General features: G+C 39.2%; 1 protein-coding gene across 2 annotated transcripts in view; it reads left to right on the top strand.

The window, feature by feature from the left end:
• Nucleotides 1-3,171: 3,171 nt before the first annotated feature.
• OCA2 (OCA2 melanosomal transmembrane protein) overlaps nt 3,172-24,924 on the top strand; it is a gene marked incomplete at its 5' end in the record, with an annotated part of 171,552 nt that continues 149,799 nt past the window's right edge. For both annotated transcript variants that reach the window (XM_081242282.1, XM_081242281.1), the window contains one exon: nt 3,172-3,419. In XM_081242282.1, coding sequence (XP_081098408.1) covers nt 3,172-3,419 — 248 coding nt within the window. The remainder of the gene's footprint in view (nt 3,420-24,924) is intronic.

The raw sequence follows: 24,924 nt of genomic DNA, 5'->3' as shown, positions 1-24,924 counted from the left end.
GAGGGAAAAGGAATTCTACTCTGTGTTCCTGGGAGCACAAGTCCTGAGATGTACTTTTTTAGTGTTGATAGTATGTTTGCATGCTAGCCTGAATGATTTAGGAGAGAAAGAGGAAAAAAATGTAACGTAGCAGTCTGAACAGGTGAGAGTGGGTGGGCTCCACTGTACCCAGTAGGGCTGCAGGCAAGCGTGTCCATGGAAGGCTGGGTACTTCAGCCTCTGGTTAGCTTCTCAGCATGTCTACCTCCCATGTAACCAGCTCCTGTGGTTATGTACTCAGAGCAGCTTCCATTTCCTTCTTGGACCCTGGCTGATTCCATCAGTGAAGGAAGGAAGAGGCAAAGTCAGTAGCTGAGACTAGAAAGGAGGGAAGGTATATAGGGATTTAAGGAGGGAGGTGGAGGAGAGCAGGAGTGAAAATTGACTTGGGAGATGCAGTAGGATTGCTGGGCAGTGCTGGGGCCCACTGAGAACCCTGCATGTGGAGGCCAAGTGAGACCAGCAGCAGCACCCAGGGTTCTCCTTGGCCACATTCAGCCACTTAAGTGGAGGCTCAGAGTGGGCAAGTCAGGTTTGGGGTCTTGCCACGTGGCAGATAGACTCCAGGGTGGCCCCCATGATCCTCACTGTCTGGTGTTCACACTCTTGTGTGATGATCCCCTGCCCTGGAGTGAGGGTGAGACCTTTAACTGGCTTCCAACCAATAGAATATGGCAAGGGTGATGGATGAGATGTTACTCGTTGACGGCTACATTACTTGAAATTCTTCCTTGTTAGTTGACTCGCTCTGGAGACTCTTGCTGTTCCTTGATGAAGTGAACAGACCTGTTGGGGTTCACATGGCAAAGAGCTGCAGGAAGCCTGTAGGAAGTGAGGGTGGCCTCCAGCCGACAACCAGCAAGCAGCTGGGTCCTCAGTCCTGCAGGCACTGGGAAGTGAATTCTGTCAGCACTGAGTGATCTTGGAAGCTGATTCCCAGCCCAATGACACTTGAAGGCCTAAGCAGAAGACCCACCTAAGCCTGCCCCAGCGACCCCTGAGCCACCAAAACTCTGAGATTATAAATGTGTATTATTTTAAGCTACTTATTTTGTGGTAATTTATTATGCAGTAACAGAAAACTCATATACCTGATGAACTTGACAGAATGTAAGAGGAGGCAAGTAAAAGGAGGGTGTTTGCTGGACCGCAGAATCTCAACTGGGAAAGGGGAGTGAGGACGTGTTGGCTGACATGGGAGCAGGCAAGTGCAGGAGAGGCACTCACAAAACTGAGAGCCCAGGGTGTAGATGGTGAAGCCAAAAAATAACAGCAAGTGTAGCAGTGGGTGGGAGGGATGGGGAGAGAGAGAGAGAGAGACCATAAGCTGGGGCCCAAATCTTCGAAGAATGAAGTTGGGACCTGGCCAGGAAGACAGTAGTCAGTGTAGTAAAGGTTGGGTGGTGTATTCCAATGGCAGCTGGAGTACAGTAGGGAGGGGAGAAGATGGCAGTGGAGAACTAAGAGGATAACTCTGTTAAAGGGAGAGAGTGGGACCCAGTGTGATATGAAAATGTGGGGTCCTTTGTTCAAAAAGCAGGAAAAAGTGCCATTAACAGTCCTACAATACAAAGGATTTTCTTTTCTTCCACAGTCTCTTGACTTGTCATGGTGTTTTAAATTGCTATTCTAAGTAAAGAAAATTTAAAAAGTTAAATTATTAGCATACATTTTATTGTTCATCTGTATATTGTGCAACATCAGCTTAAAATACAAATATGAGAGCATTTAACTTGTAGGTGGAATCACGGAAGTCACACAAGTTGTATTTTTGTGTAGCTCAAATGTGCATATGGAGTTTATTCTTACCAGGTAATGGAAACGTTGCGTGAAACTAACTCTAATATTTTTGTTTTGTCTTTTGATACATTCTATCAGCACTCTCTGCCGTCTGCTTACTGATGATTAAGTCATCCTTTCAATGTAAGTGGTGGGTTAAAGTAGGGAAATCATAGCAATAAGAAAATAGTAGGACTTCCTTGGTCATTTGGGTTTCTTCAAAAGCTGTTGCCTTTCTGTATTTAAAGTAAATTCTTGTTCCATCAGAAAGTGTGGGCTTTTGGGCTGTGAGCACTCCCTGCCCCCACTTACTCAGTTGTAGACATAACACGCTGACCTTGTACCTGCTTGGACTCCCACACATCCTGGGTCCTCCAGAATTTGTGATCATGGGGCATTGCGAGCCTCTGTGAATTGGGTGACAAGGAGTGGTGGACCCATGAATTGTACTCACTTCACCCAACTGTAAACAAATAAAATGGTAACGGGTTAAAACATAATCCCAAAAGCAGGACACCATAACCTTGCAAGTATAGTGACTTTTCTCATTTTTGTAATAGATATTATTATTTTCTCATTGCAAGAGTATTAATTTTCTAGATGCAAAAATCATTAAAGCTGTAGCCTAGACAAAGACAAAAAAAAAAAGCCTGAATTATCTGTACCTCCTTCACACAAAGGTAGCCATACTTTAGAGGCTGTGTCTTTTTGGTTTTCTGTTCTATGTATATTCTACGTACATATTTATTTCAAGAGACATATCCCAGTGTATCAATGGTGTTTACCGTATTTAAACATTTCCCAATGTCAGTATCTCTAGAGGATGTTTATGTTTGCATAGTATTTCTTTTTTTTTTTTTTGTGGTACGCGGGCCTCTCACTGTTGTGGCCTCTCCCGTTGCGGAGCACAGGCTCCGGACGCACAGGCTCAGCGGCCATGGCTCACGGGCCCAGCGGCTCCACGGCATGTGGCATCTTCCCGGACCAGGGCACGAACCCGTGTCCCCTGCATCAGCAGGTGGACTCTCAACCACTGTGCCACCAGGGAAGCCCTGCATAGTATTTCTTACTAAGCACTTATCACAATTTACCTAACTAATGCTCTGTTCTTGAATAGTTAGGTCACTGCTAGTGTGAAATGTGCTAAAATATTCATTCTTGGAGATGAACATACACTTTTTTCCATATGATATTAGATGCTGAGACATGGGAAGGGCCTTGTTATAAGAAGTGTTTCTACTGTACCATTCAGTAGTATGAATTCCTCAAGATAAAAATGATATTCACAGTTTGCTTTTTATCAACAGTGGTTTCTTTCTGGCTGACTCTAGTGAGAAGAGAGGCAACAGAAACATGTACCTAGAGAACAAAGATGGCAGGCTGACCTCTGGTGTGCTGGAGATGGAGATACATCAGACATCAGCTCCCACGAGTGCTGGCCTGGGAGGGCCGGGGCTGGTGGGACTCAACACCAGCAACCATAGGCCACAGCAGGGAGACAGCAAGGCAGACTCCCTGAACCCCTACCCCAGCGGGGCAGCTGGGCAGAGCTGCTGGGCTCCTGTGGACCAGAATTTTGGCTCATTCCTTGCGGAGTGGAGGTGAGTTTAAAACAATTTTATCTTGTGAATGTGGAATTCACAAATACTGGGTTTTCTTGAGCATAGTTCTCTCATATTTTTTGTGGGAAAAATTTCCAGATACTCTGCAAGAATCTTTCCAGCATTAGATCACTTTCCTGGCCTGTTTTGAATGAATGCTACTTCTAAAATGTGGTTAATGTAAATCCAAAAGATAATAAAAATAGAAATCAGATCAGTTACATCACCTGTGTACAAACTGTTTCGTAAGTATTTTCTTAGAGCTATTAAAATCAGGGTATAGGTACACAGAAAGCAGGAAGGAAGCGTGTGTTAAGTTATCTAGTGCCATGCAACAAACTCCAAAATTCAGCATCTTAAAACAACAGCTGTTTATTTTCTCACAGTTTTGTGAGTCCAGAATCTGGGCATGGCTTAGCTGGATCCTCTGCTCAGGGTCTTTTACAGACTGAGAACAAGTGGTCAGCTGGGGCTGGCGGACCACGGTTCAAGTGGGCAAGGTCTGCTTCCAAACTCGTCTGTGTGATTGTTGGCTGGGCTCAGTTCCCCCCGGGCAGATGGACTGAGGTTCTCAGTCCCTTGCCAGGAGTCCTGCTCCATCAGGGCAAGCATGAGAGACAGTTCTTTGTAACCTAATCACAGACGTAACTCCCCATCGCTTTTGCTGTGTGGGCCCATACTGAAGGGGATGGGATCACACAAGGGTGTGAACACCTGGAGTGGATCACTGGGGGCGTGTCAGAGGCTGCCTGCCACAAAGGTAGAGGAGAGGAGGAGAGAAAAATTGTGAAAGGCTAAATGGACCAAAAAGATGACTGGTGTTTTCTATAGAAAACGATGTATGGAGCCCTCCTAGGTTATCTATATCTTCTCATTGTTTACAACTGATCTGAAAACTGATGACAATGCAAATGATTCTCATCCCAAGAAATAAATTTGAAGTGTGTCTGATGGAATGAATTGTCCAGTTTTACACTGATTTTTCAATTCAGTTCAACATTTCTAATTGCCCATGTATGTGTGGTTTCTTTTTCTTATTGGTTTCCTGTAATTAATGGGTTAAATAAAATATTTGATATGTGTTCATGTCACATCTATATGGCAGTCATGATTTTATCTTCTTTTTTTACTTACAGTTTTATTGAGATATAATTGACACATAACACTGTGCAGGTTAAAGGTGCACAGCATGATAATTTGACTTACCTACATCATGAAATGATGACCACAATAAGTTTAGTGAACACCTATCATCTCATATAGATACTACATTAAATAAATAGAAAAAAATTGTTGTCCTTGTGATGAGAGCTCTTCGGATTCACTCTCAACAACTTTAATATACAACATGCAGCAGTGTAAACTATAGTCATTGTGTTGTATATTACATCCCTAGCACTTATTTATCTTGTAACTGGAAGTTCATACCTTTTGACTATCTTCATCTAATTCCCCCTCCCTAAGCCCCTGACTCTGGTAACCACAAATCTGATTTTTTCTGAGTTTGTTTATTTTTTGAAGTATAGTTGACCTACTATACCACGTTAGTTCCTCATCCACAACATAGTGATTCAATATTTCTATATATTTCAAAATGATCACCACAAGTCTAGTTACAATCTGTCACCATACAAAGATATTACTTAGTTATTGACTGTATTCCCCATGCTGTACATTTAATACTGTGACTCATTTATTTTGTAACTGGAAGCTGTACCTCTTAATCTCTGTCACCTGTTTCTCTCTTCTCTCCACACCCCTCCTTCTGGCAACTACCAGTTTGTTCTCTCTGTGACTCTGTTTCTGTTTAGTTTTATTTGTTCATTTGTTTTGTTTTTTAGACTCCACATATAAGTGAAATCGTACAGTATTTGTCTTTCTCTGTCTGACTTATTTCACTTAACATAATACCCTCTAGGTCCATCCATGTTGCTGCAATTGGCAGTTCTTCATTCTTTTTTATGGCTGAGTAATATTCCATTGTATGTGTATGTGTGTATATATACATATACACCACATCTTCTTTTTTCAGTCATCTATTTTTGGGCACTTAGGTTGCTTCCATATCTTGACTATTGTAACTAATGCTGCAATGAACATAGGAGTGCATATATCTTTTCAAATTAGTGTTTTCATTTTTTCCAGATATATTCCCAAGAGTGGAATTGCATTATCATATAGTAGTTCTATTTTTCGTTTTTAAAGGAGCGTCCATACTGTTTTCCATAGCGTCTGCATCATTTTACATTCCCACCAACAGTGTATGAGGGTTCCCTTTTCTCTACATCCTTGCCAAGATTTGTTATTTATAGACTTTTTGATGATAGCCATTCTGACAGGTCTGAGGTGGTATCTCATTGTGGTTTTGATTTACATTTCCCTGATGATGAGTGATGCTAAGCATCTTTTCATGTGTCTATTGACCATCTATATGTCTTATTTGTAAAATTGTCTATTCAGGTACTCGGCCCATGTTTTTAATTGGTTGTTTTTTGTTTTCTGTGTTTTTTTTTTTGATGTTGAGCTGTATGAGTTCTTTCTATATTTTGGATATTAACCCCTTATTTTTGTATACCATTTGCAAATATCTTCTCCCATTAAGTAGGTGGACTTTTTGTTTTGCTGATAGATTCCTTCACTGTGCAAAAGGTTTTTAGTTTGATGTGTACATTTTCTTTTGCCTTTGTTTCCCTTCTCTGAGGAGACATGTCCCCCCAAATATTGGTAAGACGGATGTCAAAGAGCATACTGCCTATGTTTTCTTCTAGAAGTTTTATGATTTCGTGTCTTACATTTAGCCTTTAATTCATTTTGAATTTGTTTTTGTATATGTTGTGAGAAAGTAGTCTAGTTTGATTCTTCTGCAGGTAGCTGTCCAGTTTTCCCAATACTATTTATTGAAGAGCCTATCTTTTCCCTGTTGTATATTCTTGACTCTTTTGTCATAGATTAATTGCCCATGTAAGTGTGGTTTCATTCTGGGCTATCTCTTCTGCTTCTTTGAGCTATGTATATTTTTTGTGTGTGCCAGTACCATGCTGTTTTGATTGCTGTAGATTTGTAGTATAGTTTGAAATCAGGGAGTGTGATACCTACAGTTTTGCTCTTTTTAAAGATTGCTTTGGCTATTTGGGGTCTTTTATGTTTCCATACAAATTTTAGAATTATTTGTTCAAGTTCTATGAAAAATACTATTGGTATTTTGATAGGGATTGCACTGAATCTGTAGATTGCTTTGGGTAGTATGGTCATTTTAACAATATTAATTCTTCCAGTCCCTGAGCACAATATACCTTTCCATTTGTTTTTGTCACCTTGAATGTCTTTCATCAACATCTTATAGTTTTACCTTCTTGTTTAGAGTTATTCCTAGATATTTTATTCTTTTTGATGCAATTGTAAATGGGATTGTTTTCTTGCTTTCTCTTTCTGATAGTTTGCTGTTAGTGTAAAGAAATGAACAGATTTCTATATAGTAATTTTATATCCTGCAACTTTACCAAGTTCATTGATGAGTACAAATAGGTTTTTGGTGGTGTATTTAGGATTTTCTATGTATTGTATCACATCATCTGCAGTGACAGTTTTCCTTCTTCCTTTCCAATTTGGATTTCTTTTATTTCTTTTTCTTGTCTAATTGCTGTAGCTATGAATTCCAATATTTTTCTGAATAAAAGAGGCTAGAATGGACATCCTTATCTTGTTCCTGATCTTAGAGGAAATGCTCTCAGCTTTTCACCATTGAGTATGTTGTTAACGGTGGGCTTGTCATATGTGGCCTTTATTATGTTGATGTATGTTCCCTCTATACTCACTTTTTTCAGAGTTTTTTTTAATCATGAATAGATGTTGAATTTTGTCAAAAGCTTTTTCTGCATCTATCAAAGTGATAATATGATTTTTGTTCTACAGTTTGTTAATGTGGTATATCACTTTGATTTGTGGATAATGGGCCATCCTTGCATCCCTGGGATAAAACTCATTTGATCATCATATATGATCCTTTTAATGTATTGTTGAATTCTGTTTGTAATATTCTGTTGAGGATTTTTGCATCTATGTTCATCAGTGATATTGGCTTGTAATTTTCTTTTTTTTTAAAAAGAAGCTATCTTTGTCTAGTTTTGGTATTAGGGTGATGCTGGCTTTGTAGAAAGAGTTCAGAAGTGTTCCTTCCTCTGCAGTTTTTAAGAATAGTTTGAGAAGGATAGATGTTAATGCTTCTTTAAATGTTTGGTAGAATTGACCCATGAAGCCATCTGGTCATGGACCATTGTTTGTTGGGAGTTTTTTTAAATTGCTAATTCAGTTTCATTACTGATAATTTATCTGTTCATATTTTTTATTTCTTCCTGATTCAGTCTTTAGGGGTTGTACATTCATAGGAATTTGTCCATTTCTTCCAGGTTGCCCATTTCATTGTTTGTAGTAATCTCTTATGATCTTTTTTTTTTTTTTTTTTGCGGTAGGCGGGCCTCTCACTGTTGCGGAGCACAGGCTCCAGACATGCAGGCTCAGCGGCCATGGCTCACGGGCCTAGCCACTGCGCAGGATGTGGGATCTTCCTGGACTGGGGCATGAACCCGTGTCCCCTGCATTGGCAGGCAGACTCTCAACCACTGTGCCACCAGGGAAGCCCAACATTTACTGTTTTTGACATCAGATTTTACATCCTTTTGTTTTGTGTACCCCTTAACTACTTACTGCAGACATAGATGATTTTACTGCTTTTGTAAACTCCTACTATCTTTATAAGTGGTTGATCTACTACCTTAACTGTATACTTGCCTTTGCCAATAAGATTTTTCCTTTGGTAATTTTTATATTTCTAGTTGTGGACTTTTCTTTTTTGCTTAGAGAAGTCCCTTAAAGGTAGTTTGCTGGTACTAAACTCTTTTAGATTTTGCTTGTCTGTAAATCTTTTGATCTCTTCATGAAATATGAATGAAAGCCTTGCCAGGTAGAGTATAGTTGGTTGTAGGTTTTTCCCTTTCATCACTTTGAATATATCAAGTCACTCCCTTCTGGACTGCAGAGTTTCTGCTGAAAAATCAGCTGATAGCCTTATGGGAGTTTCCTCGTACATTACTAGCATTTTTCCTTCACTGTTTTTATTACTCTCTCCTTATCTTTAATCTTTGTAATTTTAATTATAATGTATCTTGGTGTAGATCTCTTTGGGTTGATCCTATTTGGAACTTTCTGTGCTTCCTGAACCTGGATGTCTGTTTCCTTTCCCAGGTTAGAAATGTTTTCAGCAGTTATGTCTTCAAATAAGATCTCTGCCCCTTTCTCTTTCCTTCTTCTTCTGGGACCCCTATAATGTGAATGTTTGTTAGTATGCTTGATGTTGTCCCAGAAGTATCTTAAACTGTTCCATTAAATTTTTTTTTTTTTTCTGTTCAGCTTGCATGATTCTAATTACTTTTCCAGTTCACTGATCTGCTCCTCTGTCTCATCTAATCTGCTGCAAAACTCCTTCTGGTGTATTTTTTATTTAAGTTATTGTATCCTTCAGCTCTGTTTGGTTTTTCTTTATATTTTCTAAGTGTTTGGTAAACTTCTCACTGTGTTTATCCATTCTTCTGAATTTGTTGAGCATCTTTTTGGTCATTGCCATGGAAACTCTATCAGGTAGATTGTTTATCTCCACTTTGCTTTGTTCTTCTGGTGTTTTATTTTATTCCATCATTTGGAACATGTTCCTCTGTGACCTCATTTTACCTAATTCTCTATTTTTATTTCTATGCATTAGGTAGAATGGTTACATTTTTGTATCTTGGAGGAGTGGCCTTATGGAGGAAATGTTCTATATGTCTCAGCAGGGCACTGCCATCTGGTCACCAGAGCTAACTACTCTAGGGTTGCCCCCTATGTGGGCTGTGTGGGTCCTTCTGTTGTGATGGGCTGACTACTGTGGGTGGTCTGCTGGGGTGGCTGGTCCCTGGTCTGGCTGGTTGCCAGGCCCTGCCTTTTGCAAAGGATTCTGGCAGCTGATGGGTGGGGCCGTGTCACAAGGTGGCTGGCTGCGGAGCCCAAATGGTTGCAGGGCTAGTGCTTCAACCACTGCTGCTCCTAGTGCTGCCACAGCCACAGCCAAAGTTGAAGCAAATGGAGGGTCAGAGGATCCAGATGAAGATATGGGAGTTGTTCTCTTTGACTAATCACCAAAAAGCAACCAATTCAGCCAGCTTTATTTGTGAAACAAGAAAATAGAGGCTTACTTCTCTTTAAAAAAAAAAAAAGGTCAAGGGTCCTGGATCTAGTGTCAGCCTATTGGTGGGCTGGGCTGGGCCTGTGAGGCTCCTGGAGCTGGTATCATCCTGCTGGTGGGTGGGGCTTAGGGTGGGAGGGCGTGTCCCAGGGCTGGTGCCAGACTGCTGGTGGGTATACCAGGGTGCTGGAGTCTCTGGCTTCAGGACCCTGGGGGTCCCAGAGTTGGTTTCAGGCTGCTGGTTGGCCAAGCTGTGTCCTGGGGTCTCTGGCTACAGAGCCCAGGGGGTTCTGGAGCTGGTGTCAGCTCTTTGGTAAGTGGGTCCAAATCCTGGTGTGGCTAGCTGAGGGGCCCAAGCTGTTCCAAAGCTGGTGTCGGCTTATTGGTGGGCAAGGACAGGGCCCTGGGCATTCTGGGGTAAGTGCTGGCTCTCACTTTTTTTGGTGGAGCTGCTTACCAATGTCTCTGGCTCTAAGGCCTTGGTGTCCTGGTGCTGGTGTTGGCCTGCTGGTGAGTGGGGCTGTGTCCCAACAGTCCACAGTGGTCTTGGGGCTAGTGCTGGTATGCTGATGGGTGGGTCCATGTTCTGTGCCCTCTAGTGGGTGGGGTTGTGTCTTTGGGTGGCTGGAATGTCCACCAGCAGTGGACCTGCTGGTGGGTAGGGATGTGTCCCCACCCAGCTGGTTGCTTGGCCTGAGGTGTCCCAGTACTGGTGTCAATAGGCTGGTGGGTGAGACTGGGTCCTGGTGCTTATAAGCTGGAAGGAGGATTCCAAAGTGATGCTTGCAACACCAATGTCCTCATGGTAGAGTGAGCTCCCCAAAAGCGCTTCCACCCACACCTATGTCCCCAGGGTGAGCTCCAGTTACCTCCTTCCTCTCCAGGAGGCTCTCCAAAATCTGCAGGTCTGTCTGACACAGGCTCCTTTCAAATTACTGCTTCTGCCCTGGATCCTGGAGCATGTGAGATTTTGTGCATGCTCTTTAAGAGTGGAGACTCTATTTTCCACAGCTCTCTGACTCTCCTGAAGGTAAGCCCCACTGGCCTTCTGGGGACTCATCTTCCTGGTGCAACTGGGGGGCCTGATGTGGGGCTCAGACCTCTTGTTCTTTGGGGGGGAACCACTGCAATTGTAATTATCCTCCATTTGTGGCTGCCCACTCAGGGGATACTGCATCTCCACCCCTCCTATCCATCTTGTGGTTGCTTTTTCATATCTTTAGTTGTAGAAGATCTTTTCTGCCTTCAATTCTTTCTTACTGATAGTTGCTCTGTAAATTGTTATAATTTTGGTGTTTCCGTGGGAGGAGGTGAGCTCAGAGTTTTCCTACTATGCCATCCTCCCCAGATCTGACTTTGCTCTCTTTTAACAATAATCCTATAACAGAGGGAATAAACAACAAAAAATAGAGAAAGCAGACTTCATTCTGGTGGCACCCTGACCCTTATGTTTGGGATTCTGAGCCTCCTCTTGTAGCTGCAGCCCTGGAACTCTGCAGGATACTTCTTGATGCTGCTTTCCCCCTGTCCTCACTGAGGAATTCCACCCCTTCGCTACTTGAGGCCTCCAAGTGAGAGGAATAAATTGTTTATACATTTTAAATGACATAGAACAAACAAAACTGCCAAGTTAAAGATGAATGAATTTTTCTAATATGCTAGTTTTCTTCATAGAAAAAGTAAACTATGTTTCACACAGCCTCCCCCATTTCTTCTCTCCCTTTCTCATTCCCTTATCTAAATATAGCATAGTTTTTAATCTCAAATCCCAGAAAGCTTTGAATGAATGCTCCTTTCTTTTATAATAAAATAGCACATAAGATCTGATATGGATTAAATATAGTATATTGTCAGACTGAATTGTCTGACATGACCAGTTCATCTGTCATGAATTGATTACTGTTTTTACTATTAACAAGCCAAAGTAAATAAATTGTTAAAGATTTGGAAATTGAAGGGGAAAAATGATTTTACAACAATTATTACTATCTACTGGCATTTACCTGTATTCCCTTCTGGCCTTCTCCCATACGTAATATGTATTTTTACATTTTTGTGCTCATAGTAAACGTCATTTTATATTTCTTTTATGTAATTGTATATTATAAATACTATCAGTGTTGTTACATACTGTCCAAAGCTATTATTTTATATATATGTATTTCATTGAAATATAGTTGTTTTACAGTATTGTGTTAGTTTCAAGAGTACAACTTAGAGATTCAATATCTTTACAGATTATATTCCATTATAGGTTATTACAAATAATGGGTATAATTCCCTGTGCTATACAGGAGTAGGTTGTAGCTGCACCATTTTATATTCCCACCAACAGTGTACAAGGGTTCCCTTTTCTCCACATCCTGGCCAACATTTGTTATTTGTAGACTTCTTGATGACAGCCATTCTGGCAGGTGTGAAGTGATATTTCATTGTGGTTTTGATTTGCATTTCTCTAATAGTTAGTGATATTGAGTTTCTTTCCATGTGTGTGTTAGCTATCTGTATGTCTTCTTTGGAAAAATGTCTATTTGAGTCTTCTGCCAATTTTTTGATTGGATTGTTTGGTTTTTTTTAATATTGAGTTGTACGAGCTGTTTGTGTATTTTGGATATTAATCCCTTGTAGTGCCATCATTTGTAAATATTTTCTCCCATTCTGTAGGTTGTCTTTTCATTTTGTTGTGCAAAAGCTTTTAAGTTTGATTAGGTCCTATTTATTTATTTATTTATTTATTTATTTTATTTATTATTTTTTTTGTGATACGCGGGCCTCTCACTGTTGTGGCCTCTCCTGTTGTGGAGCACAGGCTCTGGATGCGCAGGCTCAGTGGCCATGGCTCACGGGCCCAGCTGCTCCGTGGCATGTGGGATCCTCCCGGACCAGGACACGAACCCGCGTCCCCTGCATCAGCAGGTGGACTCTCAACCACTGCTCCACCAGGGAAGCCCTATTTTTGTTTTTATGAATTTATTTATTTTTGTCTTGGGAGACTGATTTAAGAAAATATTACTATGATTTATGTCTGAAAATGTTTTGCCTATGTTCTCTTCTAGGAGTTTTATGGTGTCATGTCTTACATTTAGGTCTTTAAACCATTTTAAGTTCATTTTTATATATGGTGTGAGGGAGTGCTCTAATTTCATTGTTTCACATGTGGCTGTCCAGTTTTCCCAGCATCACTTGTTGAAGAGACTGTCTTTTCTCCATTGTATATTCTTGCCTCCTTTGTCATAAATTGACTGTAGGTGAGTAGGTTTATCTCTGGGGCTTCTAGTCAGTTCCATTGATCTATGTGTCTGTTTTTGTGCCAATGTCACACTGTTTTGATTACTGTAGTTTTGTAGTATAGTTTGAAGTCTGGTAGGGTTATACCTCCAATTTTGTTCCTTTTTCTCAAGATTGCTTTGGCAACTTGGGGTCTTTTGTGGTTCCATATAAATTTTAGAATTATTTGTTCTAATTCTGTGAAAAATATCATGGGTATTTTGATAGGGATTGTATTAAGTCTGTAGGTTGCTTTCAGTAGTATGGCCATTTTAATAATATTAATTCTTCCAATCCAAGAGCACAGAATATCTTTCAATTTCTTTGAACCAACTTCAATTTCCTTCATTAATTTTTATAGTTTTCATTATATAGGTCTTTCACCTCCCTTAGTTAAGTTTATTACTAGGTTTCTTTTTAGATGAGACTTTTAACAAGGTTTTTTTTTTTTTTACTTTCTCTTCCTGATATTTCATCATTAGTGTTTAAAAATGCAATAGATTTCTGTATATTAATCTTGTATCCTGCAACCTTGATGAATTCCTTTATTAGGTCTAATAGTTTTGGGGTGTAAACTTTAGAGTTCTCTAAATAAAATATCATGTCATCTGCAAATAGTGACAGTTTTACCTCTCTCCTTCTAATTTGGATACCTTTTATTTCTTTTTCTTTTCTGATTGCTGTGGCTAGGACTTCCAATACTATGTTAAATAGAATCATCTTTGTCTTTGTCCTGAATTTAGCAGGAAGACGTTTGGCTTTTCACCATTGAGCATTAGGCTGAATGTGGGTTTGTTGTAAGTGGCCTTTATTATGTTGAGATGTGTTACCTTTATAACCACTTTGATGAGTGTTTTTTAAAAAATCTTTATTGAGGTATAATTGCTTTACGTTGTTGTGTTAGTTGCAGATGTGTAACAAAGTGAATCAGCTATACGTATATATATATATCCCCATATTCCCTACCTCTTGCATCTCACTCCCTCCCACCCTCCCTATCCCACCCCTCTAGGTGGTCACAAAGCACTGAGCTGATCTCCCTGTGCTCTGCAGCTGCTTCCCACTAGCTATCTATTTTACATTTGGTAGTGTATATATGTCCATGCCACTCTCTCAGTTCATCCCAGCTTACACGTCCCACTCCCCATGTCCTCATGTCCATTCTCTACTTCTGCATCTTTATTCCTGTCCTGGCCCTAGGTTCTAAACAACCATTCTTTTTTTTTTTTTTTTTTTAGATTCCATATATATGTGTTAGCATACAGTATTTGTTTTTCTCTTTCTGACTTACTACACTCTGTAAGACAGACTCTAGGTCCATCCACCTCACTACAAATAACTCAGTTTCGTTTCTTTTTATGGCTGAGTAATATTCCACTGTATATATGTGCCATATCTTCTTTATCCATTCATCTGTCAATGGACACTTAGGTTGCTTCCATGTCCTGGCTATTGTAAATAGAGCTGTAATGAACATTGTGGTACATGACACTTTTTGAATTATGGTATTCTCAGGGTATATGCCCAGTAGTGGGATTGCTGGGTCGTATGGTAGTTCTATTTTTAGTTTTTTAAGGAACCTCCATACTGTTCTCCATAGTGGCTGTATCAATTTACACTCCCACCAACAGTGCAGGAGGGTTCCCTTTTCTCCACACCCTCTCCAGCATTTATTGTTTGTAGAATTTTTGATGATGTCCATTCTGACCAGTGTGAGGTGATACCTCATTGTGGTTTTTGTTTGCATTGCTCTAGGGATTAGTGATATTGAGCATCCTTTCATGTGTTTGTTGGCAATCTGTATATCTTCTCTGGTTAACTGTCTATTTAGGTCTTCTGCCCATTTTTGGATTGGGTTGTTTGTTTGTTTTGATAATGAGTTGCATGAGCTGCTTGTATATTTTGGAGATTAATCCTTTGTCAGTTGCTTCATTTGCAAATATTTTTTCCCATTCTCAGGGTTGTCTTTTCATCTTGTTTATGGTTTCCTTTGCTGTGCAAAAGATTTTAAGTTTCATTAGGTCCCATTTGTTTATTTTTGTCTTTATTTCCCTTTCTTTGGGAGGTGGGTACAAAAGGATCTTGCTGTGATTTATGTCATAGAGTTGTCTGCCTATGTTTTCCTCTAAGAGTTTGATAGTGTCTGGCCTTACATTTAGGTCTTTAATCCATTTTGAGTTTATTTTTGTATATGGTGTTAGAGAGTGCTTTAATTTCATACTGTCCAGTTTTCCCAGCATCACTTATTGAAGAGGCTGTCTTCTCTCCACTGTATATTCTTGCCTCCTTTATCAAAGGTAAGGTGACCATATGTGCGTGGGTTTATATCTGAGCTTTCCCTCCTGTTCCATTGATCTATATTTCTGTTTTTGTGCCAGTACCACACTGTCTTGATTACTATAGCTTTGTAGTATAGTCTGAAGTCAGGGAGCCTGATTCCTCCAGCTCCATTTTTTGTTCTCAAGATCGCTTTGGCTATTTGGGGTCTTTTGTGTTTCCATACATTGTGAACTTTTTTGTTCTAGTTTGTGAGAAATGCCAGGGGTAGTTTGATAGGGATTGCATTGAATCGACCTACATTTTTTTACTCCCCTCTCCCACATTTTGTGATTTTGATATCCTGTTTTACATCTTCATGTTTATTCTTTTGCTGTTAATTATAGTTACAATCACTTTTACAAAAATTTTGTGAGTGTTTTTTTATCTATGTACTGGCTTGCTTAAGTGATCTTCTATCCTTTTATATATTTGCCTTTCCTATTGTGTTTTTCCCTTTCCTATAGATTTTTGCTCTTTTTCTATTTAGGGAAGACCTTTTAATATTTCTTTTAGCGTAGGTTTAGTATTTCTGAATTCTTTTAGTGTTTGTTTGTCTAAGAAATTCTTAGTTTCTCCACCTATTCTAGATGATAATCTTGGAACTTCCCTGATAGCACAGTGGTGAAGACTCTGTGTTCCCAATGCAGGGGGTCTGGGTTCGATCCCTGGTCAGGGAACTAGATCCCACTTGCATGCTGCAACTAAGGAGCTGGTGAGCCACAACTAAGGAGCCTGTGAGCTGCAACTGATGAACCCACCTGCCGCAACAAAGACCTGGCACAACCAAATAAATAAATAAATAATAAATAAATAAATAAATAAATAAATAAATAAATAAATAAATAAATATTTAGATGATAATCTTGTAGGGATAGAGTATCCTAGGTTGCAGGTTTTTCCCTTTCTGGACTTTAAATATATCATGCCACTCCCTTCTGGCCTGCAAACCTTCTGTAAAGAAATCAGCTGAGAGCCTAATATGGGAGGGGGGTTTGCTGATTCCCTTGTAACCAACTCTTTGTTTTTCTCTTGTTGCTTTCAGGATCCTCTCTTTATCTTTAACTTTTGCTGTTTTAATTATTATATATCTTGGTGTGGGTCTGTTTGGGTTCCTCTTGTTTGGGACCTTCTGTGCTTCCTACACCTGGATACCTGTTTTCCTTTTTAGGTTTGGGAAGCTTGAAGCCATAATTTCTTCAAATATATTTTAGGCCCTTTTTCCCTTTCTTCTCCTGGGACCCCCATTATTCATAGATTTGTATGCTTTATATTATCCCATAGATCTCCTATGTTTTTTTAACTTGTCATTCTATTTGCTATTCTGACTGGGAGATTTCTATTATTCTATCTTCCAGATCATTATGCATTTTCTATGTCACTTTGTCTGCTATTCCTTGCTTCTACAGTGCTTTTTATCTCCAGATTGAATTACCTATTTTTCATTGGGTTGTCTTTATAGTTTCTAGTTTCTTGCTAAAATGATCTGAGTTTATATTGATACTCTTTCTTAATTCAGTTAGCACTTTTTATTGCCAACTTTTTGAACTCAGTGTCTGGTAGACTAATTATCTCTGTTCCATTACTTACTTGTTTTGTGGGGGGGTGGTTCTCTTGCTATTTCAATTGGGAGTAGATCCTCTGCCTTTTCATTTTACTTAACGTTCTCTCTCTCCATGAATTTAGGTGAAACAGTTAGCTATTTTGGTCTTGAAGGGGTGTTTTTATGTGAGAGCATCCCTATGTAGATTGTGTGTTCCCAATGTATTTGGTGCAAGGGCTGGATATGATGTGGACACCAGTTACATCTTTCCTCAGGGTGTGCTGGGCACTATCTCTTTGATAGTTGGTGTCATTGGTGTTGGAGGAGTTAAAGCATGTATAGGGTATGAGGCAGGACTTCCTCTCTACTCTTGGCTGTCACTGCCCTGTCAAGGGCAGGGTCTGCTCCCCAGTTGCTGGTGCAGAAGCCCTGAGGATCAAGTTCAAGCTGGCTCTTTTCCCTTTAAGTGTGTGTTTTTCCTTCTCCTCTCACTGGGGTTTTGCCCCAAAGAATGGGAGTGGTGAAGTACTTGAGGTTTGTGTGCTTACTGAGGTCTGATGTGCTGCCTGTAAAGGTGTCTGGGGCTCTGTTTAGATGTAACCTTGGTCTTGTCCTTTCCCCTGTTTTGGTTGTCCCAGATCTAGTGCAAGGTTGTGGCATGGAGTGGGCAGCATTTGCTAGGGTGGGACTGGGGGGTTGGAGCATTGTGGCTGTAAGAACTGAAGGAGCTACACTGACATCAGAGGTCTGGATTGCTTCTGGGGCACTGTTTGAGCAAGTGCCAACACTGGCTGCCACCTCTCCACCCAGACCATACCCCAGGCCCCTGGACTGCTCCTCTGGTCCTATATTGAGTCATCTCCCATGATCTGGCAGCCCCAGATCCAGTGCCAAGCTGTTTCGTGGAGTGGGTGGGGCTGGAGTGTTCACTTGGCTGGGATTGGGGGGTCGCAGGGATTCAAGCACCTGCGTTGCAGCTAAAGGTCTGGGCTGCCTCTATGATGCTGTTTATGCAAGTGCCAAGAGTGCCTGCTGCTGCCCCACCTGGATCAGACCCCAGGCCCCATGGCCATCTCTACATTGCTTGACTGAGTCTTTTCCAGGACCCACCTTTTCTAGGTCACGTGCCAAGCTGTGTCATGGAGTGAGTGTGGCTGGGGTGTTTGCCCAGCTCGGACTGGGGATCCTGGCAAGGTGGCTGCCACCAGTGCAGAGCTCTCGCCATCCTTCCTGGAGGCAAGCCAGCACCACACGGGCAGACACTACTCACGAGTGGAGCCTAGGATTTTCATACTTTCTATCTGTCCCAGTGGTTCTCCCAGAAGCCTAGGGGGCTTGTCTTCTCCACATAGGACCCCAGGACTAGGACACCCATTATGTGGCTCAACCCTCTCACTCCCTGAGGTGAGTGTCTGCCTCTGTGATCTCCTTTTTCCTCTTAGCCCCCTTCCAGGGGCACAAGTACCAACCTGATGATTTTCTTCCCCTCCTACCTGGCTATGTGGGGATCCTTCTTGCAACCTTGGCTGTACAGGACTTCTTCTGCCAGTTTCCAGTTAGTTTTTCATGAGAATTTTTCCATATGTAGATTATTTGTGATGTATTTGTTGGGGGAGGTGAGCTCCATGTCCTCTTACTCCACCATCTTGATTCCCCTCCCTATTTGTTAAAAATTGAGGGATAATTGACGTATAACATTATGTTAGTGTCAATTGTACAACATAATACTTTGATAGTTGTATACATTGTAAAATGATCACCACAATAATTCTAGTTAATATTGGTCACCTTACATAGTTTTTATACATTTGAAATTGAGGTATAATTTCACAAAAAATGATGCCTAGATCTATGAGTTTTGACAAATATATGTAGTCATATAACCATCACCACAATCAATATATCACCCACAAAAATTCCTTCAGTCTCTGCCTCTCCCCACCAGCACCTGGTAATCACTGATCTGTTTCCTGTCCTTCTACTTTTGCCTTTTCAAGCATGTCATACAAATGGAATCATTGAGTCTGGCTTCTTTCACTTAGCATAATGCATTTGAGATTCATTCAAGATGAGTGTTCCTTTTCATTGCTGAATGGAGTTGTATACTTTGTTTATCCTTTCACCTGTTGAAAGATTTTGGGTTGTTTCCAAGTTTTAGTAATTATGAGTAAAACTACTATACGCATGTGCATATAGGGTTTTTGTGTGAATATAAGTTTTAATTTCTCTTGGATAAATGCCTAGGAATGGGCTGAGTACATAGGAATGCCTAGGAGTGAGATGTTGAATCATTTGATAATTATATGTCTAACTGTATCAAGAATTGGCCCACGTGCAGCAACCAGGACCCCATGCAGCCAAAAAGAAATAATAAATAAGTAAATAAATAAATACACAAACAAATAAATGCATTAATTTAAAAAAAAGAATTGGCAAACTACTTTCTAAAGAAGCGGTGCCATTTTGTCAATTTCCATCAGCAAGGTATAAGTATTCCAATGCTCTGCATCCTTGCCGGCACTTAATATTGACTTTATTTAAAATTTTAGTCATTCTAATAGGTGTGTATATGTATCTTATTGTGGTTTTATACTTCTTATGGTTGGAGTTTGTTTTCTTATTACTATTTGTGATTCATTATATATTCTCAGTACAAGTCTCATCAAATATGTTTTCTTAAATTTTGTAATGGTTTGTGGATTGTATTTGCATTTTTATAATAGCATCTTTTAGAGCAGAAATTTAAAAATTCAATGTAGTCCAATTCATCAATTTTTCCTTTATGGATTTATGCTTTTGTTGTTATAGCTAAGAAATTTTTGCCTAACCCAAGGTCACCAAGATTTTCTTTTGTTTTTTATTCTAGAAGTTTTGTAGTTTTAGGTTTTATATTTAGGTCTAAGGTCCATTTTGAGTTAATCTTTGCATATGCAGAAAGGTGTAGATTACATCTTGCTTATGGACATCCAATTGTCCCAGCACAATTTGTTGAAAAGACTACCCTTTCTTCATTGAATTACCCTTACACTTTTGTCAAAAATAATTTGACCACATATCTGTGGGTTTGCTTCTGAACTCTCTATTCTGTTCCATTGATCTAGTGACTAACATGTCATTAATATCACACTGTCTTTTTTCCTGTAGCTTTATAGAAAGTTATGAAATCAAATAGTGTGAGTCTTCCAAATTTGTTCTTTCTCAAAATTGTTTTGGCTATTCTATGTTCCTTGCCTTTTCATGTAAATTCTACCATCAATATGCAGTTTCCAAAAAAAAATTTCTGTTGGCATTTTAATTAGAACTGCACTGAATCTATATGATGAGTTTAAGAAGAATTGCTATCTTAATAATATTGAATCTTCTTATCCAGGAAAATAGTATATCTTTCTATTAATTTTGTTCTTATTTATTTTCTCAGCAGTATTTTGTAGAGTTCAGGGAGCAAGTGCTGGACATATTTTGTTAGATTTTTCTCCAGACTTTTTAATGTTATTTTACATGGTGTTTTTAAACATTAATTTACACTTGCTCATTGTTAATATACACATTTAATTGATTTTTGTGCATTGATCTTGTATCCTTGCTAAATTCACCTATTAATTCTAGTAATATTTTTGTTTGTAGACGTTTTTCCTTAGATTTTCTAAGTAGGTAATCATATGTGTGAATAAAGACAGTTTTATAAATCAACAACAAAAATGAACTGTCTTTCTATACACTAGTAATGAATAATCTAAAAATAAAATTAAGAAAACAATTCCACTGACAAAAGCATCAAGAAAGCGGCTTCCCTGGTGGTGCAGTGGTTAAGAATCTGCCTGCCAGTGCAAGGGACATGGGTTCGAGCCCTGGTCTGGGAAGATCCCACATGCCATGGAGAAACTAAGCCCGTGCACCACAACTACTGAGCCTGTGCTCTAGAGCCTGTGAGCTACAAATACTGAGCCCACATGCCACAACTACTGAAGCCCATGCACCTAGAGCCCATGATCCACAACAAGAGAAGCCACTGAAATGAGAAGCCCATGCACTGCTAAGAAGAGTAACCCCCATTTGATGCAACTAGAGAAAGCCCATGCACAGCAATGAAGGCACAACACAGCCAAAAAAAAAAAAAAGCATCAAGAAGAATAAAATTCTTAGGATTATATTTAACAAAAGAAGTGCAAGACTCATACACTGAATGCTACAAAATAGTGCTGAGAAAAGTTAAAGTAAATTTAGATAAATGAAGAGATGTTCAACGTTCATGGTGTAGAAAACACTATTATTAAAGTGACATTTTCTCCCCAATTGATTTATAAATTCAACACAATTCTTAAAACAATCCCAGCAGGGTTTTCTTGAGGTGCAGAAGTTGATAAGCTGATCCTAAAGTTTAAAAGAAAAGGCAAAGTATCCCTAGCAGTAAAACAGTCTTCAAAACATAAAACAAAGTTCATAGCCTTTTTTCCTCCTTGATTTAAAACTTCAGAAGAATGAGTGGCAGAGTAGAGATTTCCTAGCTCTTGTTATTTCATAGAAACATTGAAAACCAAGCAGAAACTCTCATAACCAACATTGTCAGAACTCTAGAAACCAGTCAAAAATTTACAGCAACCAAGATTCTGAGCCAAGTAAAAGTCAACTTGAAAATGGTAAGAGAGTTTTGTGGCATTTTTACTTGCCTTTACCCTAACCCTTCCCTATTATGATGGTGGTCTTTAAGCCATGACAGACCATTCTTAAAACCTGGTCCTTGGTTCCAGAGGGAGAAGAGCAGACCTTACTTGCAAATTACTGTGTGTGTCTGTTTTAACCTCTCTGCCGTTAACTGAAGGACTGACAAAAGACTCTCATCCCTGTTTTGTCTAACTTGGAACACAGGCTGTAAAAGTGTTGGGAATTGCTTTAAAACACTGTAAGGGGATCTAGAAAACTGCAGATGTCTGGGACAGAATCTTACTGGTTGAGACATACAAAGACTGTCTAAGGCCCAGGTTCAAAAATTGAAGAGATTCTTTGGGTAACTAGGATATTCAAAAGTACCTATCTGTATGGGAGAATTTAGAAGGCCACACAGGGTCAGATAAAAATGCATGATGAGAAAAGACTGGAGAAGTTTGAAATTTCACTTCAAGCTTAGCCCTCATTCCAGTAAAAGACTAACAAGTGTTGATGGAGTGCCCCAGCACAGAGCCAATCTGTAAAGACAGGGAGAAGTGTTTCCTTTTTCTGTGTGTATTTAAAATTTTTCTTGATTTTTTAAAGCTCCTTGCATTCAAGGGAATCTCTGTCAAAACATTAGCTGAACATGAGCAAAAGGAACAGAGTCTTCAATGGTCACATACAAGTAGTGGGAATACAGTCTTTGGGAAAATAGTTTGGAAAAGTACCTAAGCAAATGGATTACTATAGCCATCAGATATCAGAAAACAAAACAAAACAAAAAAACCCCAGCAAACTGCAGAGAGAAGGAAGACTCTGATTTTCAGAATTACCACATTATAGCACAAAAATGCCATTTTCACCAAAAAAAACCACAAGTCATACAAAGAAACAGGAAAGTATGGCCCATTCAACTGAACAAAAGAAATTGACAGAAACTATCCCTGAGGAAGCCAAGACATCAGACCTATTAGAAAAAGACTTTAAAATAACTGTCTTAAACTTCTCAAGGAGCTAAAGGAAAAAAATGGACAAATAACTAAAGGAGATAAGGAAAACACCATATGAACAAAATGTGAATATCAACAAAAGGATAGAATTTACAAAAAGGAATAAAACAGAAATTCTGAGGCTGTGAAGTACAATAACTGAAATGAAAAACCCATTAGAGGGGTTCAATAGTAGATTTTAAAAGGTGGAAGAAAGAGCCAGTGAACTTGAAGATAGGACAGTAGAAATTGCCCAGTCTGAGAAGCAGAAAGAAGAAAGAATGAAGTAATGTGAATAAGAGCCTAAAGGTCCTGTAGGAAACCACAAACCAGAACAACATACATATTCTTGGGTTTCAAGACAGAGAAGAGGGAGACAAGAAAGGCCAGAAGAAATATTTTAAGAAATAATGGCTGAAAAATCCCCAATTTGCTGAAATGCATGAATCTACAATCTAAGAAAACTGAAAAAGACCCATACGAAGATACCTTATAATCAAACTGTCAAAAGCAAAAGAGAAAGAGCATTTTGAAAGCAGCAAGAGAGAAATGACATCACATTCAATTGATCTTCCATAAAATCCACAGCTGATTTCTCATCAGAAACCATGGAGGTCAGAAGGCAGTAGGAAGACATATTTAGAGAGTTGAAAGAAAAAAACCTGTCAACCAGGAATTCTATAGCTGGCAAAACTGTCCTTCAAAAATGAGGACGAAATTAAGACATTCCCAGATAACAAAAGCTAAGGGAGTTCATTACTCCTGCCTGTCCTACAAGAAATGCTAAAAGGAGTCCCTCAAGCTGAAATGAAAGCACACTTGACAGTTACTTGAATCCACCTAAAGGAAAAAGAGCACTGATAAAGGAACCTACATAGGAAAATATAAAACACAGTACAAATGTATTTTTTTTGTGTGTGTGTGTGTAACCCTTTCTAGCTTCCATCTGCTTTAAATGAAAATTGCATAAAGCAGTAATTATAAATCTGTGTTGAATGGTCTACAGCATATAAAATGTAATATTATCCAATAATAGTACAAAATAGGTTAGAAGGAACAGTTATATAGAAGCAAAATTTTTGTTTTAATTGAAATTACATTGATATTAATTCTAACTAGATTGTTTTAAATTAAGATGATAATCATAATCCCCACAGCAACCACTAAGAAAAAAGCTAAAATAATAAATGGTAAAAGAAACAAGAGGGAAATAAAAATGGTACAATTGAAAACATCTATTTGACTCATATTATATTAAATGTAAATGAATTAAACACTAATCAAAAGGCAAAAATTGGCAGAAGGCATAAAATAAATATTTCAATGATATACTTACTATCTATGAGACACCCTTTAAAATCAAAGACACAAATAAGTTGAAAGTAAAAGAATGGAAAAAAATATACCTTGGAAACAGTAATCAAAAGAGAGGTAGAGAGGCTACACTAATATTAGACAAAAACAATCTTTAAGACAAAAATTGTTACATGAGACAAAGAAGATTTTATGATAATAAAAGGGTCAATCCATCAAGAAGATATATAAATTATAAACATATACACATATACATCACAAAAGACAATAAGTTGCATGATTCCATTTATATGAAATGTCATAGAGACAGAGAGTAGTTACTGGATACTAGGACCGAGAGGAGGGAGGAATGGGGAGTGACTGTTAATGGGTATGAGGTTTCTTTTGGGGTTAATGATAATATTCTAGAGTTAGATAGTGGTGATGTTTACAATACTTTGTGAATAGACTGCAAACCACTGAATTGTACCCTAAAAAAAGCAAGAGGGTATGATATCTGATCTTGGAAATAATGGGAAGAATTCAGGGTAGGTTAGTATTGTTCACTACCATTGTGACCAAAGGTACAAGTAAGAATATTAAATTAGTGGTTGCAATAGACTCTTTATGTTCCACTACACTCATAGATTGAAATCCTACATCCAATGTGTTGGTGTTAGGAGGTGGGGCCTTTGGGAGGCATGATATACTTTTTTAAACACAACCAAGCCGTTCTCCAATTCTTCAGAGACACTGACTCGGTGTCCCAGAAATTTAACTCAGTTCTGACACTATGTGGAGATAGCAACAGATCCTACAGGTTAAGGGCTCAGTCCCACAGGACTACTGAGACTCTTCCAAGTGTCAATTGCAAACCAGTTTGCTACCTGTGCTTCTGCCCAACTGGCTGTAAGTGGGAGGTTCCCACAACCCCCTGTTCAGGTTTGATCAATTTGCTAAAGCAGCTCACAGAACTCAGGAAACCCATTTACTTATCTGATTACTGGTTTATTACAAAGGATATTAAAGATATATATGAACAGCTAGGTTAAGAAATACCTAGGGCAAGGTCCTGCATGCAGGAGATTTTGTCCTTGTAGAGTTTGGGGGCTCCCAATGTAGATGCATTCTGTTTCACCAATCTGGAAACTTTCCAAACCCCGTTCTTTTGGTTTTTAATGGAAGCTTCAGTACATATGCATGATTCAATACATAGGCCAGTGATTAAATCATTGG

Source organism: Mesoplodon bidens (genome assembly GCF_964165515.1).
Source record: "Mesoplodon bidens genome assembly, chromosome: 8".
NCBI classification, from domain to species: domain Eukaryota; kingdom Metazoa; phylum Chordata; class Mammalia; order Artiodactyla; family Ziphiidae; genus Mesoplodon; species Mesoplodon bidens.
Note: the sequence above shows the minus strand (reverse complement) of the source record. Positions and strands in the feature narration are given on the sequence as shown.